The sequence below is a fragment of the Amphibalanus amphitrite genome, unplaced genomic scaffold (assembly GCF_019059575.1).
Source record: "Amphibalanus amphitrite isolate SeventyFive unplaced genomic scaffold, NRLGWU_Aamphi_draft 000416F_arrow, whole genome shotgun sequence".
Lineage (NCBI taxonomy): Eukaryota > Metazoa > Arthropoda > Thecostraca > Balanomorpha > Balanidae > Amphibalanus > Amphibalanus amphitrite.
Genome location: NW_024881910.1, coordinates 275,847 through 292,699, shown reverse-complemented (window position 1 = coordinate 292,699; position 16,853 = coordinate 275,847). Strand labels below are relative to the sequence as shown.

The following is a 16,853-nucleotide window of genomic DNA, read 5'->3' as shown; positions in this document are numbered from 1 at the left end:
AGTCTGTCCAATTGCATTTACAATACAGCGTCTGGTTTTCCTCATATGCAGCAATATGTTTGGTGCTAAGCTGCCCTTATTGAATATTTTTATTGATAAGTTGCTTTATTTCATTTCGTCCTTTTCTTAGAAAAAGATAAAAACACATTAGCAGTTTTCACAACGGATGATATGGTGAATGCACCAAACTGGACTATTCTAAACCAAATATGACCAAATGTGTGCCAGATAACCGACCCGTCGTGAAAACGGCTATTGCTACCATTTTTGGGCACGCTGCTTGGGGTGTAGGGAAATTTTCTGTGCATGAAATAGTTTGCCAAGGACTTAAATTGGTTGTCATAGTTCAATGGTAGAAGGACGTGGGGCTTGGTGCCATATAAATATTTGTGAACGCAATCGAGGCCCGAGTGAACGCAATCGAGGCGCACTATATTTTTGTTTGGCTGCTCACTGTTGAACACTGCTCATGACCCGCGTGACGTCAATTACTATGAAGATCTGCTTCCCCATCAGCGAAGCTGTTTTGCTAGCTGTAGGGTAACTGTGGGGAAAACGCACCCCTGGGTTAAACGCCTCCCCTAAAAAAATCGTATTTCTTATCGACGGATAGGTGTTTTATCCTGTCTTTTAGAACAGTCAGCTGCTTGTTTACGTAGGTCTCTAGTTTCCGGTTCTGCGTCTTGAGGAGCAGCGTGGGTAGGTGCTGATGTTGGTTTTGGGTGTGGTTTTTGTTGTTTTTACAGAAGATTCCTAATATTTTGATGCCCTCTTTATATCACAAAACTTGCTATTGTGCACATCACTCAAAACTGCGTTTTATTGTCATTCTGTTGAATGTATTATGCTGCGGCGTTAGTGGCGCGTTTTTTGTCAATATTTTGTTGACCGGAAATGGAGTGGATGGGGCAAGACGCCTACTCGATGCATGGGGCAAGACGCCCCCAGTTTTCTGAAAGGGGGGCGTTTTGCACGGTGGTGAGAGTGCAGGGTAGCGCCCTGTAAGTCGGGGCCGAAAAGGCCTCTCCCTGTCCTTTTTTGCTGATATATCCTAAACGACTGCAGATATCGTCACCAAACTTTCAGGACTCCTCCGGACATCCATTTTACACATTGCAACAAAATTTTATTCCAAAGGCTATGATAGGTTGACCACAAATGACGTCAGAATGACGTCAAGTTCTGCCATGTTCATCATTTTCTGTTGATGGATGGGGTGGGGGCGCTTTGCACATGGGTGTGGGCGTATTACCCAGGGTATGGGGCAAAACGCCCTTTTGTAAGGGTATGCGAAAACCTTTTTGGGGGTTAAATACCACACGCAGGTGTCTTTTCTTGGTCTCAAAGCGTAGTAAAAAGAATGAGCTACATGATGGTGCCCAAAGGTTTAAGTAATCTGTGTTGGGTTGAGTGTCAGGAGGTTTCGCGCTTAAGGGGGGCGTTTTTGACCTATTCACCCTACCTACGCTCAGGCCAGTTTCTTATGATAGGCTCCGGAGGAGCCTCAGCCTGCGAGCATACCGCTCCTATTTATGTCCTGAAACATATGATTCTGACCGCGCCCCACCCGGAATGTGATCCAAGCAATGTTTTGGACTCATGTCAAACAGTTTAGGTTCGCATCCAAGAACAATAGCTCACGCGTAGGACGATCCGTAAATGTTGATGATCGCCAGTAAATTGAAAACTGAGGTGAAAAACCCCATGCGTATCTTTACTTTACCTCATCTTTTATCTCAGAAATGTTTATATCAACGTAGCATGCGGTTTAGTGAATTCTAATCATCCTTTGGGATCATAAGCTCCAGGATAGCCTACTGAACACGTGATAAAACTGTTTATATACAACAGCTATTAAATCAATTCGTTTTTTCCCTTCCATTTCATCTATGCCCCCAATGTTCATTTCCATTTTAGTCTTTCCATCTGTAGTATCACACGTAGATATACAACATTCCAACAAATGTGATGCGCACACTGCCTTCGTACTATCCATTTACTCAGAGGAAGACTTATCAATCAATTAAGCTAGGCATGCAGTAGCGGTGGAACACCTTCAATTAAGGGCAGTAGTGGCGGAACACCTTCAATTAAGGGGGGGGGGGCACTGCCGACTTTTGGTCCCATTCTTTCCATGCAACGCCCATAGGGCTCATGTTAAAATGGCAAAATCAAGGGCGGCACGGTGCCCTCGCCGTTCCGCCGCCTATGTAGGTATGGGGTACCCGAACCTGAAACATGAAATCACTTTTTGCTTGTACACAATTAGTGCTCAACTGCAGAAAGGCATTTGGTTCCACGCGAGGAACGGAAGCTGCGTTCGTCTCTTAATTGCAAAACCATTAAACCTTCTTCGTTTCCCTCCTTATTCTCTTAGGACAACAGGAAGACGACTTCAATCGGCCTAAAATAAGATTATCTGACTATAATTTTATACGCCAAATCCTGGCGAATGTCGGCAGATCACCTTGAACAGTTAAGCCCACTGATCGACATTAATGTGAAAACGGCTGTGATTTAGCGCAGATTATCCACAGCCCTCGAATAGCTGACGTTGAGTACGCCGGTGGTGGTCGTGACTGGCAGATTGTCTCCCTCTCCCGTGCAGACCGCGGTATACGGCGGCCTTGCCGTCTCTCCAAGGTCGTCGGCCGGTAGCGGGTGGGGTGGGAAGGGAGGGAGGGGCTCCGGTCACCCGCACGCACAACTCGGCGCGCGGCCACGTCCCTGCGGGTGTCGACCTTGCCATTGATCGGCCCGGGCCGGTCGGGCTGCGGGCACCGGCCCCGCGCGGCCCACCCGGGCCGCTGACCGGCCGAGCAGCACAGGGTCAAGTTCAGCTCAAGGTCGCCGCGCCGAGCCAGCTCTCAGAGGAAAGAGAGGCCGAATAACCGAGAGCTGAGGCCAGTGAAAATCACTGAGGCGTTAAACGGGCACCACTTGGCCATAAATATAAAGCCATCACTGCTTGGGAGGACGTTGCGCTGCTCCAGCATCGTTATGTCCCTTTTTATCTGCCATCGCTGTTTTATGAAGAGCATCTTTTCCTAATGGAGCTTCTCTCTCTCTCTCTCTCTCTCTCTCTCTCTCCTCTCTCTCTCTCTCTCTCTCTCTCTCTCTCTCTCTCTCTCTCTCTCTCTCTCTCTCTCTCTCCTCCGGGTGTACCGCAGTGTTACCAGCGGCACTGCGCCTGCCTCTGCAGTTCTGGAGCTCCGGTGCTGCCGGCCGGTAATTTGGCTGTTTGGCAGCGTCCCAGCCGGGACGCAAATTTACAAACTGTATACACGTCTTCGGAGACCGAGCCGTGACGTCATGCCAATGGGCGGAGTGAAAGGCTGTAGCGGCGCTTGGCAGGTGACGTCAAGTGCATGGGCGGAGCTTAAGACTCGCGGATCGTGGAGCTTACCTACTCGATGAGAAATTGTAATGTTGTGTTGAATATTTACAACTAGCTAAAACCCCTGATCTTGTTTGGGAAAATAGTTCATCCGAAAGACCAACTTATACTTACGATAGCATAATTGGTAAACACAGTTGCCTGCAAAGTTTGAATGTCAATCAGAGCGATCGTCCACCAAGCGCCTGTGGCCAAGTGGCTATGATCCTCGCATATCACCTAGAGGGACCAAGTTCGATTCTCGGGGCGGCGAGTTTTTCTCATGAGCTCCGACGTCTAATTGAACGGTTTTACGTAAGCCTATAAGTAATATAAAGCAAACCTCTTATTGACGAACGCGGTTGGCGGCTCACACGCATGTTGCAGGTCAGAGTGGGTGGTATGAAACGACGCGTCTCGACCGTCTCCGTGTTGTTTGCTAGGTGTGCACGCTGTCAGTGCACGGGTTTTGTGCATTTCGCCGAAAATCATTCTGGATTCTAATGAAATCGGACGTCTAAATAGGCCGACTCGGCGGCGCTCTGAACGGCAGACGGCTTAAAAGATCAACTTGAAACTTATACGCCCGTCTAGCGGCATCGATTTTGGCGAGGCACTTTTCGGATCTTCGGCAATTTGGAGCATAGTTAGAGATCCGAAAAGTGCCTCGCCAAAATCGATGCCGCTAGACGGGCGTATAAGTTTCAAGTTGATCTTTTAAGCCGTCTGCCGTTCAGAGCGCCTCTGAGTCGGCCTATTTAGACGTCCGATTTCATTAGAATCCAGAATGATTTTCGGCGAAATGCACAAAACCCGTGCACTGACAGCGTGCACACCTAGCAAACAACACGGAGATGGTCGAGACGCGTCGTTTCATACCACCCACTCTGACCTGCAACATGCGTGTGAGCCGCCAACCGCGTTCGTCAATAAGAGGGGTTTGCTTTATATTACTTATAGGCTTACGTAAAACCGTTCAATTAGACGTCGGAGCTCATGAGAAAAACTCGCCGCCCCGAGAACCGAACTCGGCTCCTCTAGGTGATATGCGCGGATCATAGCCACTTGGCCACAGGCGCTTGGTGAACGAGCGGTCTGATTGACATTCAAATTTTGCAGGCAACTGTGTTTACCAATTATGCTATCGTAAGTATCCTCATCCATGATACTCGTCGCATCACATCAATCAAACAATCAAAATCAATCACGCTGCAACCATCTATACCAATACGGCCTTGGCAACGATTGTTTATAAACAAAATCGCGCGCTCGCCGCACTGCGCCGCCCGCCGCGCTGTGAAAACAGCTGGCTAACCAGCTTCGCTCCGCCCCTTCTCTGACGTCATGGCCGACGTCACGCCAGCGGCTGGTGCAATATGATTGGCGCTCCGAAGGCGTGTGTACAGTTTGTAAATGCGCAGCCGAGGTCGGTGGCCTCGTGCCGTCCCTGGCTGGAGTTGCAGATACGCTGCTTTGTTTTCGTTGCTGGGAGGCCGGGACACGATCAAATAGTGACACGAATTGGGGCAGAATGGAGGGAGGACAGGACGGGAGACAGTGCTGTCTCCTGGGCAAATAAGTCGTTCGTTATCAAGGGACGGGGAAAAAGCGGCCGAGGGTGATGAAAGATGTGCTGTAAAAAGTCAACGAGGACTAAAAGCCAAATAGCTGTGACATGAGAGGAGAAAAAAAAACACAGATAGACGCAGAGAAAAAGAAGAAGGAGCGGAGAAAGCAGAGTGAGGGAGAGAAAGAAAGAAAGAAAGAAAGAAAGAAAGAAATAGAAAGAGAGAGAGAGAGAGAGAGAGAGAGAGAGAGAGAGAGAGAGAGAAAGAGAAAGAAAGAAAGAAGAGAAAAAGAAGAGAATAGATAAATTTTAAAAGCTTGAACCGATTCCGAATCCTCTGTTTGTTGTAGTGGGACCAGGCACTGCGTCGTCTGCCGTATTTCTGGTGGAAAGGGCTGCAGTTGTAGGGGAAGCCGTATATTAGGACAGAAGCTCGGTCACAGCCAGTGACCTTTGGCTGCCCAGGACCAGAGAAGAAGCACGCAGTATGTGAGAAGCCTCGGTCAGTCCTTTATGAGATCTGCATAACAATGAGCGAGAGGGTATAAGCCGGGATTTTCCTTCGCCATCTGCTCAGCGACATCAGAGGATGACAAAGAAGTCACATGGATGATGAACTGACCCGGGCTCTGATTGCTGTAGTTATAAATATGACGTTGGAAAGCGGTTTTATTTCAAACGCTGTAAGAAGAATATAACGAAATCTGGCCTAGAAGACTTCAATTCATTTACAGTCGAGCTGCTTTGACCAATGTTATGCCGGCGGTCAGCACCAACCGGGAACAACACTGTCACTTACTGGTTGAACAATTAACGAACAAAATTCATAAAGAGATACCTATCTGTATATTTCGTCCATGGGTTGAAGTGTGAACATGATGCAAGGGATTTAGCTACATGCTTAGGATCTAGCTACATGTTCAAGTGAAAGCAACATAACTTTGTCTTACGTCTGTTTCCAACAGTTCTTGTGATGTAACGCAAGTGCAGAGAGCGGACGGCCCCTCGCTACCTCCGATCGATCCCAGGACCGGACATCGATTATTCATAAAGCTAAAATACCTTTTTCACGACGGATGTGACATGCTTCGTATTATTCGTCTTCCGTTCCGGCTAAAGGCCCCTGGCCAGCGCCCACTACAGCCCTCTTAACTATGTTTATTTCCGCCCTCGTATCCACAGAATCCAAGAAACACGTCCCACTCAAGGCCGGCGCAGCGCGACATGCCCAAATTTGGCTCGTATTGGGCGGCCGGCGCGCGTGACTGGCCATACCGATCCTCTCCAAGGAAGTATGTTCAGTGGTCTCAGATAGCCAGCTGGGGCGGAGTGACTGAGGAGACCGCTATCGCGGCCGCGGACAGTCCTCAGGCACGTGGGGCGGAATGGGACGCAATCGGTGGCGAGAGGGGACAGTGGGTGGTCGTCTGAGGACAGCGGAAGTGGACGGTCGGAGACGGACTGAGGAGTTACTTTGAGAAGTTGCTTTCCTTTTGAGAGATAGCGCTTCGTGGTGGTGGCGAAGGAACGCGACGGTGTTGAATAGGTCGGACATAGAGGAGCGAGGGTGTGATTGAACAGATGGGTTTCTTCAACGAGCTGTCTGTAACAGGTGAGAACACGGCCAAAATGTATCAGGAAAGAGGGAGGGATAGAGAACGAGAGAGAGAGAGAGAGAGAGAGAGAGAGAGAGAGAGAGAGAGAGAGAGAGAGAGAGAGTCCCGGTGGCACCATCTTGACCTCCGCCTCACTCACCTCACATGCCAGACTGTCTGCCAGACTTCCAATAAAATACCCTGTGTCGCACGCCGTCGCCACGACCCCGACAGCTATCCCGTTTAGCCGGCATTTGTGCAGCTGCAATAATGTCAGCCCCGCACCGCAGTGGCGTGACAGAGCCTGCGGCGTTACGGCGCCGTTTCGCTCGTGTCACTCTAATTAGTGACGCCATGTGTCACACCTGTCACTTCAGGGTCACGCCAGGGGGCTGGAAAAGGGCACAGGGGCTGAAGACACACCAAAAATCGGTGTTAGCCACGGGGATCAGTGTGCTGTTTTAGCATCTATACATACAACTCATTAGCTTATTAGCTTCTAGTGTGTCAGAGCGATATGTGGTTTTTCAAATGCTGGCCGTTGTACAGAATATGGATAGACTTTTTCATAGTTTGACCAGCGTAATGTTCAGCTTAGCGATGAAGGAATTTTTAGCGCAAGTATGTCGCATTTAAAGCAGTTTCACAAAAGTTAAACATGCATTGCACTCAAGCATGTGGCCTAAAACGTTTACCATTCCCACTTCAAATGCCACTACCACTTCAAATCACGTGTTGGCCTGTGGCCAGTCGAACCTTCTCTGCTGACCGTCCCTAACAGACTACCACTTCAGCTGTCTGAGGGGATACAGAAACTGGGCGCGGCCAATGCCCACTAATCCTCTCCATTAGTATCGACCATATGATATCGAGTACCAACTCGATAGAGCCGGGAACAAACAAATGTCTTTTAGGAGCTTGAGCTCAGGACTAATTGCGATAAGCATTGTTTATGGCAGCTGTGAACGTTTTCTACTGTAAGTACCACATGTGAAGTACGACCCGACCGCTGTGTTTCTGAACTTCAATAGTTTTCCGTGAACTCTGACAGCAGCGCTCGACGGTAACCTTTACAAGTGTGAGGAGTGGCCATGCGGGACTCTTGTAAATCCGGTCGGTCTGTCACGCTGACCAAGGCCCTAAATACAACGCTGTCTTTATCTATCCGTTGCGCCGTTAGTCCTGACGACTGCTTCTCGTCTATCAACTTGGTTGGCACCTTCCCGTGAGGATCCCTGGCTGGACTGATACCCTCTGTGCCCCGCTGTTGTATGTAGGTCTGACGACGGTGTCGGCGCGGCGGTGCCCGGCCCGGTCTGTATGTACGTTCCCCACCGTACGGACCCCTGCTGACCCCGTCTACTCCCCTGTTCCAGGCCTGACAGCGGTGCCGGTGGCACCCGAGCCCGACTATTCCGACTCTGAAGAGGAGAACCACCAGGCGCGCGCCAACTGCCGGCTGCCCTGCACCACGCCAGAGGGGCTCATCGTGCCACGCAAACTGGCCAACCCCTGCCTGGAGAGCGCCGACCGCAGGCAGCTGCACCGAGAGCTCAAGTTCAACGCCAAAACGTGAGAGCCTCCACCGTCGAGCGCCATACATTGCTGCTTTGGATAGTTACAGTCTACTTTGAATGCACACATTTTGGTACTGTTGAGCGTTACTTATTTACGGATAGTAGTCACCATTGTGCTAGCAAGCAGAGCGGACGCGGCTTAGCTCACATAGCCACTCCCAGTTACTTTCAATCGTTCCCAACCCATTTCAATTGCTCCCATTTTCATGGCTAGCCAGCCAACAGTTTCCTGTGCCAGCGACGCGTAAGCGTAACGTTCGCGATCACCAGCGCTTACCGGCAAAGTATGTCGCTTGTTGAGCTTCGGTAGCGCAAAATGCGCAGTGTGGTGTAGGCGCGGTGCCTCTTTTATCACTACTGTGTCACACATGATGTAACCCCGGGAATGACGCTAGAAACTAAGCCTCGAATGCCAAGTCACGATAGCTAGTGGCTTCACACCTAAAACACCACACGCGAAATGTTTGTGGTTATGCAAAGCGTATATGACGGTCATAGGGAAACGTATCGTATCGTATATTGAGGGCTTATCCACATGTGGCTATTATGGCCCAGTCATTTTACATGATACAGGTGCGTCGACAAGGAAGCATCTGCATAAGGAAGCATTACACATCGACATAATAAAAATACAGGGTAAAAAGGTGAGTGAGATGGCTTAAAAATACAGCTACGTACACACTACACATAATCTACTAATCAAAACAGTTGATCACCCTTCGCCGCGATGCGGACCCGGTGGCATCTCGTGGAAGCTGATTCCATGCCGCCGCGGCTCTATACGGGAAGAGCCGCCGCGTGGCTGTCGGGCGGTAGCGGGGGAGCTCGATTGCCGCAGCGCCTGCAGCAGTTGCACGCGTCAGGCGCTCAGACACAGCGTGGGGTTGTGTCATGCATCATGAAGATAAGGACATTACAAAGAAATGGCATAGAAAAGAAACGTAAAACGATGCTTTCGAGGCAGTACCCTGTTACTGTTTTCCGGAATGAATGGGTATTCTAGCTGCCGCTTAGCCCTTTGGCTACTTTTAAACGGACATTTCGCTTGCGAAAAGCTGCTCGTACACTCGTCGTATAACTGCTCATTGTAATTAGCTCGAATGTCTTGTCTTGTATTTTTCTCTTAGTCTTAGCATGTCGAATGTTGGAAACTATCCAACAGTTTAACCCGCGCACCGACGGGGGTCTGCGCCAACTTCGTACCGACGGGGGGGGGGGCGGATGACCGCCCCCCCCCTGAGATCTCGAGAACGAAGCAAGATGGCGACAAGCGGTAAACGGCAAGGGATACGCACGGACAAGGTCTACAATTTTTACAAAGGTCATTTTCAGGTCAGATCAAAGATGACGTCACAGGGGTCAAAAAAGTCAAAATGGCGGCGCTAGGTATGGAGAGAGTTTTTCTCGAATAACTTTCGAACTAGTCAATATAGGAACAAACTAAGGGCAGCATCGTGATCCTCTTGTCAATCCGCATCGAATGATATATATGTTGACCTCGAAAGATCAAGGTCAAAGGTTGACCTCAGGTCACGTGACCTCGAGGTTATCATGTATATCATTCAATGCGCCTTGACGAGCTGAACACAATGAGACCATCCGCGCGGCTGTATCTTGTTCCTGTACGGAGTTATTGTCAAAAAACCGCTGGTGACCTTTGATGACGTCACATGACCTTACAGCTGCCCAACAGCAAAACAGACCTCAAGGTAGTGAAGGTTGATCGTATATGAGGTCATGTATGGTTTATGGGGCCATTCCGACCCGTTTTAGTGGTAAAAACAGGGAGTTGAATTTTCCCCCATTGACTTATAATGGGGAGGTCGAGAAATTGACCTGACCTTAGGTCATCGATATCGATATTCCGAGATATACAAATTGTAGCTACTAATGACCTTATAACATCCTGCGACTTTCAAAGGCCTCCGACATCTACTGTAGCTCTGGCACGGTGACAAAGTTGCAAAAAAGTGACTTGAGGTTGGGTCATTCAAAGTGACCTGGTGACCTGACCTTAAAAGATAGGAGGTTCAAACTTGCACACCATGTGTAAAATTGATGAGAGAATAGTCGTACAAAATTTCGCTGCGCTACGCGCCGCGGTTTTCCCGCTATTCGCGAAAAACCTCAGGGGGGGGGCGGATATCCGCCCCCCGTCGGTGCGCGTGTTAATTTCTTGAAAAAACTTACAATTTAATTTCTTGAAATATTGTTTTCCAATAAATGCCACCGTAAAATAATCACGACATATATAAGACTATGTTCGTAACACAGTTCTTCCTAGTACAAAGACAAGTAGGAAGTGGCCTAGCGCTCACTTCCACCAGTACCCAGCCTTATCCGCGCCTCGGGCTGAGGGTGCCGGATGCTGAGCGGACGCGCTCCCTGTCAGATGTATGCCGGGGGTCACCCGGCGTGTGAGTCAGCGCCGACGTCAGCCCGTCAGCGGTGACGTCACAATCCGTCAGTGGCCGCCGCCGGTCAGATCAGAGGCTGACCGATGGGCTCCGGGGAACTGTTCCCAGCCCGGGGCTGCTGACGAGTCGTGTCAGCTGACCAGGGCTGCCTTCTGGCTTGGACCTGTGCTTTCATTGGAGTTGTTGGTGCCTTCTTATGCCCGCGGTTAGTACCGCCTCCTATCAGTCAATACCGCATCATGTCCGTGGCCAGTATCGCCTTTTATCCGCGGTCAATACCTACTCACTGCCGATAAATGTCCGTGGTTAGTATCGTCTTACGTCCTGATGTCCGAGACTAAATGCCTTCTGCCGACCGCCAGCGCCGGGATAGTGACCGTCGACCTTTTCCTTGGAGTCATTCACCGGAGAGCAGTCATGGCTGTGCCCTTCGTCTTCCTTCCATATGAATACGGAGGCCGTATGATACGGTCTCCGTATGCATGTTTAGAGCCGGCAGAGAGGGATTCGTTCTCCTGTCGTCAGATGAGAAAGTAGTCGCAGTACTGGTGCAGCGAGGTCGCCCAGAGACCTACCATTTTTCGACACACCACCCGTAAATCAATTGCCGCAATCACGCCCTGCGCGGGCGGCGACCCGTGAAGACCCTAGCCTGCCTGTCCCATGGGCTGTCTATTGACACGTGACCGTTGCGTAACGTCAACTCTACATATATAGTGCATGGGACAGAGCAGAAGTGATCGATTCGACATGGTGCTGGTTCGACATGTCTTTCACTGCATGTTGCATTTGGATGTCAAAGTCGGTATGACGGATTTTGACAGGAGTTTGTTTGTCTTGCTGGCCATCCAAGTTTTCCGTGAGGCTTTACACGGCGCCAGCCCTTGTGGTTGATATGGGTTTCAATCCATGCGTTTAAAATCACATGGACAGGTCTTATATGGCCATATGCCCGACAAGCAACTGCTAGCGAATTATTGCTAAGACAGGACTGGAGATGACAATGACATTTAGATGACACGCGTAAGTGTCCGTAATTGAGAGAGGTCTTGCTCCTGGTCCTCGAAAGAAATTTGCAGCATCCGTAGCTCTCACATTGTGTATTATCATTAGGTATTCCCACTGCGACATCATTAGAATGACATTCTGACGCACCGCATAGGTATCATGTAGCCTTAGCCATGCCGACAGGCATCATTATCATACGACCTGCCTTCCTGGGGTGTCGTATCTAGTTTCAGCGAAGGGAGCACCGCGGACTAACACCTCATTAACCCGCGCCCCGTTGGGCTCTGCCGAGCAACGCGCCCTGTTGGGGGGGGGGGGCAATTTGCCCCCCTAAGATCTCGAGAACCACGCAACCTAGCGACAAGCGGCAAACGGTGTCGGATAGCCCTATCAGGAAACTACCTTGTGACCCACTTTTATTGACCTAGGTCAAACCGATGACGTCACAGGTCAGGTCAAAAGTCGAATTTTCACCGTTTACAGGCATTTTAAGAAATGCGTTGTACAATCGAGTAAAATGCATTTCATTGAAAATCATCGATGGGGAAATATTCTTCAAACACATATTTTGCTATTTGAGGTCACTGATACTAGGTCAGGTCACAGAGGTCAGGTCACTGGGGGTCTCAATATGAAAGTGTCGTGTGATACATGTTTTATGGTCCATTTTACATGACAAATGCGATTATGTGGGTCAGGCAGCCTTTGGGGCCAGCTTAGGTCAAGGTCAGGTCAAGGTCAGGTCAAGGTCAGGTTAAATTAGGTCAAATTTCAAAGTTGATATTTTTGCATAAAATGGGTATCGATTCGATGCAGCTCGTCACGGGGAGTTCAATGGTGGTCTTTGTTTTGCCCTACGTGGTCTAGAATCGCTTAAAATTGATTTCAAAAATTTGACGTCATCATTTTTTGAACAGTTTTTTCGCTATAACTTGGCCAAAAAACGAGATATCGATCTGAAATTTGGTATGTATATAGAAGAGCGCAGGGACTATCACATATATTCCGGTTTTTTGAAATTCGGAAATTTTTTGGATTTTTTTCAGTTTTTCTAAAAAAATCAATTTTTTGAATTTTTGGGGTCAAAAACCCAAAATTTTGAAAATCCGAGATTGCATTTTTGTAGTGCCGCTTTTTTCTACTAGACCATATAAAGAAGTTTGAAATTGCTTGGTAACTGTAGATTTGGTGAGCGTTTCAAGATTGCATGTTTTTTGCTCATTTTTGCTCGAACATGACCTCAGTTTGACCACAATAACTCCTGACCTAAGGTGACCTAAGACTTGAAATTTGGTGTGAAGGTGTCAAATTGATGCCCTGGAAGGTACTGAAAATTTGGCGGCGCTGCGCGCCGCCGTTTTCTTGCTATTCAGGAAAAACCACAGGGGGGGCCAAATTGGCCCCCTCAACGGGGCCAGGGTTAAGTTTTTATGCTATAGTATCACAAGCGGTCATTGATAACATACCTACCTTAGGCGTTCAGCACTGTATAGATGTGTTGTTCGATGGATGCAGATAAATGACACCTGATGATTTTCACATGTATCGACAATCGATATGCTGTTTGAGAGATATTGCTGTGTTCTCACGGCTCCGTCAACAAATAGGCTGGGCAGATAAGCGATGATACGGTGACCTCATGCCTACACAGCATTGTATGTATACGTATAGTGTTCAAATAATGCTTGGTAATGTGCTGCCAGCGGTGCTTGTTTGCTAGCTGCTGTTAATCGAAAGTGCTTGAGATATAATCGGAATTTCTCAGCTGTAACCGGCAAGCATAATATCGCGAGGCACTAATAAAGTCAAGTACCTAGCCTAGAGACATTCCGATATTGACAATTGCTTTTAGCGAACACCTCTGACTCACAATGATTTTTAAGCGTTTTGAATGTCCTCGGCTTTCGTCGCCTTCGTTGTTATAAGACTCGATTAAAAATGTTTTAAAAACATATTTACTTTTTACATAAATGATTATATAATAAATAATAAATTCAACCAAATAGTTACTAATATTATATATCTACTTATCATTTAAACGAATAGTTGTATATGATTTATTAGAAATAAAATATGGAAAGAAAACAATTACTTTCGTCGCTGACTTTCGCTGATCACAAGCAGTCATACCATGGTATCAATGCATCCGTACGTTTGGTATGATTAGACGGAAATAACTCCAAAATTACATTGCATAACTATTGCCAATTGATCCTATTCGATGTTACCACGTCCTGTCTCGTCGTTAGGTATACCTTCTTAAGACCTTGCTCTATTGATGCCAAATGCCCATCCTTCCCTAATGTTCAGACGTTTGTCCGTACTTCGGCTCTGTGTACCGATAGCAGACCATTCCCGATTTACTCAAGTCCACCTCTACCGTCCCATTCGACCATTGCTTTGCTTTACTTACGTCTTTGTCCCCTCCGCAGCGGCCGCAGCGTTCTGAACCAGAAGAGCGAGCTGCAGCGGGAACTGGAGCGTCGGCGGGAGACCCAGCAGCGGCGCCAGGCCCAGCTGGTGACCGACACCAACCGCAGCAGCTTCGAGCGGGCGCTCGAGGAGCGGCTGAGGCGCGCCGAGCAGCCCCCCGTCCAGGTACGACGTGACATTTTCCTTGTCAGGTGAAGGGAGTATACCTAGCTAAAGTGAATGACTAATTATAAATGAGCGAGTGTGTAAATAAATCGATGAATTGGTAGATGAGGAATCGCTTGTAAGTGAATTGTTCGCGGAAAAGGAATGTGCCGTGTGCGATATATTCTTTAGAATAATGGTTCTTTATTCACATTGGAATGCTTTTAGAGAGCAATGCCGCATTGAATTAGGTGTCGATCTCGAGTGGCGCTCGCGGTTGAGGTCGTGAAATTTGATAACGAGCTGTATCCTGACATGTGAAGACCACCTGACCACCATGGTAGCGATAACCGCTAGGAAGAAGTGGGCACTAACTATGTTAGCCATTGTGTTGATAATGCCTATCATGAGGACGTTTTGACTTGTCTGAATATAAGTCATTTAATTGCGTTGGGTGTATCGTAACTAATTTTTGCGAGCCTATTTGACATCGGGAGCGTGTGCCCACCAAAAGCCAGCCTCCGAATCTGTCAGTGCATATTACAATATAGTCAAATGTCAATGCTAGTATGAGAAGTATGCAATACCAGTGGACACCGAACGCGAACTGGCTGCAATAAGCCAGGCTGAGCCGGTCAGCACCGTCCTGTAAAATTCGTGGCGTCGTATACAGCCGTGTGGCGCACTTCATCTGAACACTCCATAATGTATGAGGACCGAGTACCTACCTGAGCCCGAATTAAATGCCTTGTCAGGTTCCAGTTCACGATGATGCCCTGGGGCGCCCCCTGGCTACTCTGTGCACAGGATAAGCTGCAGATTCGCTGCATTGTGTGAGCTAACGTAACCGTATTTGTCTCTTTCCACAGATCGTGGACGACTCCCGGCCACCGTGTGACGTCACACCTGAATTCATGAAGGTTCACGCCAAGGTACGAGCGAATGTCAACACGCTGTCTTGAAGCCATTGCCCTGAGCTTGGCTGGAGACGGTCTACCGGAGAGGCTAAAACCGAAACTCAGATCCGCCCAGTGTCACCCCGAGGGGAGCTGCAGAGCTGCCGTAGCTTCAGTTGCAGAGTTACAGAAGCTGCAGTTGCAAAGCTGTGGCAGTATGCAAAGCTATATGTTTCCGGGGAGGACAATGACTGTAATACCTATACCGAAGGCCCGCTCTGGTTCTGAGATGACTGTGTGTGATGGCTTATGACTGTGTAATGTGTGTATCATAACTGACCGTCAGTGAGCTGTCAGTCGGCGTGAGGGTTGTGTTCCCGCTGAGGTCGGGCGGCCCAAATGCAGCCGATAGGTGTGCCACAGTCAGAGTGAGGTATTCTCTCGTAAGACGATTGATCGAGCCTGAACGGATGTCGGGGAGGTGCCTGCAAAGTGTAGAGCCGACAATAGTCAGTGTGTGGAGTAGTCTCGCTGTTATACGGGAAAACATGGCCGCGCTCTCAACATTCCTTGCGGTTGATTGATGTCTGCTATCGTGAGTCTACGAACATCCTCTTTCCTCGTAGATGACCTACCAGCGAACAGACCAGCGTATGGCACAGTGCGAGCGCCGCTACTAGCCGGGTGATGTGATAACTGATAAGGTTGTGAGAGATGGAGCCACCAGTACCGAGCCGCCCGAGGAACGCTGGGCCGCGCTACGGCATTGGCGAGAGCAGGACGAATGACTCGGCCAGGCGGACCGGTAGGGAGGAGGCCGTGACCCACGACTGAAATAACAGTGGAAACTGTGAGCTGGTTTGGATGGACGGGAGAGGGACTGGACGGGAGAAGGGCTGGGACCCAAAACCTCTATCCGACTACGGCTCCCCTGCGAATACCCCGAGTACGGAACCATAAACAATCTCACAGCTTTACCCAGAAGAATGAAGGTATGAACCAATGCTCCGATGTGTCATGTACTCCGTCTTAATGTGATGTCAGTTATTTTTATGTGCATTTTCTGTAGCATTGTGACAGGTAAGTGTGCGGTATTTGGTTTTGTGTAACGCGAACAAAGCTATGCTGGAGCTCTAAGATTGTCCTGAGAGTAACTCTGCTGCTTGCGGTTACAGCTTGTAGGCACTGTGCTAATATCGCTTTGTGCGTATCACGACACCGAAGCTGTTGCGGTTCACCTTTGCTTGCTTCAATGTATTGCCATGTCTTGCGAGCGATTTAGCATTGTATGCAGTTGTAAGTACCGACGTCCATGTGTAACATGCAACAAGAACATAAACAATAAAATATTTCCGTAATGATTTCTGAACTGCTGCGACGTCTTTTATACGAAAAAGAATACTGTTATCGGTACATGCATCTAATATCTATCTGATCATAATCAGAGAACACAGAATGAACAGAATCTATGTAGTTATCTCAACGTCCCGCTGTGGGCTGGTATAGCTGAACACACCGTCTCCCGTCTATATAGCTCGGCCTCCTGGGCCAACAAACGGTGGTGGCTCTGAGGCATTCTCTGTCAATAGCTGCCAGTTCAGCAGACATGAGCACGTCCTCAATGCAAACAAAGCCTGACCTGTGAAGATTATCTCTTGCGGAGGTATAGGCGTCAAACAGTGTTTCACCCTTGCATGAAATATCACACATGAAACCATTACATACTGATATATTCTCTGTTTATCATTCATACAACGTTGTGTCTGCGAAAATAGATCACGACTGGCTCGATACGACAAGAACAGCATTCAACACCCATCATTCAACATGAATAGTAAAA

General features: G+C 48.6%; 1 protein-coding gene across 4 annotated transcripts in view; it reads left to right on the top strand.

Moving 5' to 3' along the window:
* The window catches only part of LOC122390952 (actin-associated protein FAM107A-like), a 44,562-nt gene extending 28,176 nt beyond the window's left edge, over nt 1–16,386 (top strand). The window contains exons 1-4 of one of the 4 annotated variants that reach the window (XM_043384409.1): nt 4,821–6,555; nt 7,915–8,110; nt 13,973–14,138; nt 14,987–16,386. In XM_043384409.1, the coding sequence (XP_043240344.1) occupies nt 6,525–6,555; nt 7,915–8,110; nt 13,973–14,138; nt 14,987–15,079 (486 nt within the window). In that variant the 5' untranslated portion in view covers nt 4,821–6,524 and the 3' untranslated portion in view covers nt 15,080–16,386. Of the gene's footprint in view, nt 1–4,820; nt 6,556–7,914; nt 8,111–13,972; nt 14,139–14,986 lie in introns of those variants that run through there. The other 3 variants (XM_043384406.1, XM_043384410.1, XM_043384407.1) reach the window with 3 other exon arrangements.
* The last annotated feature ends 467 nt before the right edge of the window (nt 16,387–16,853 follow it).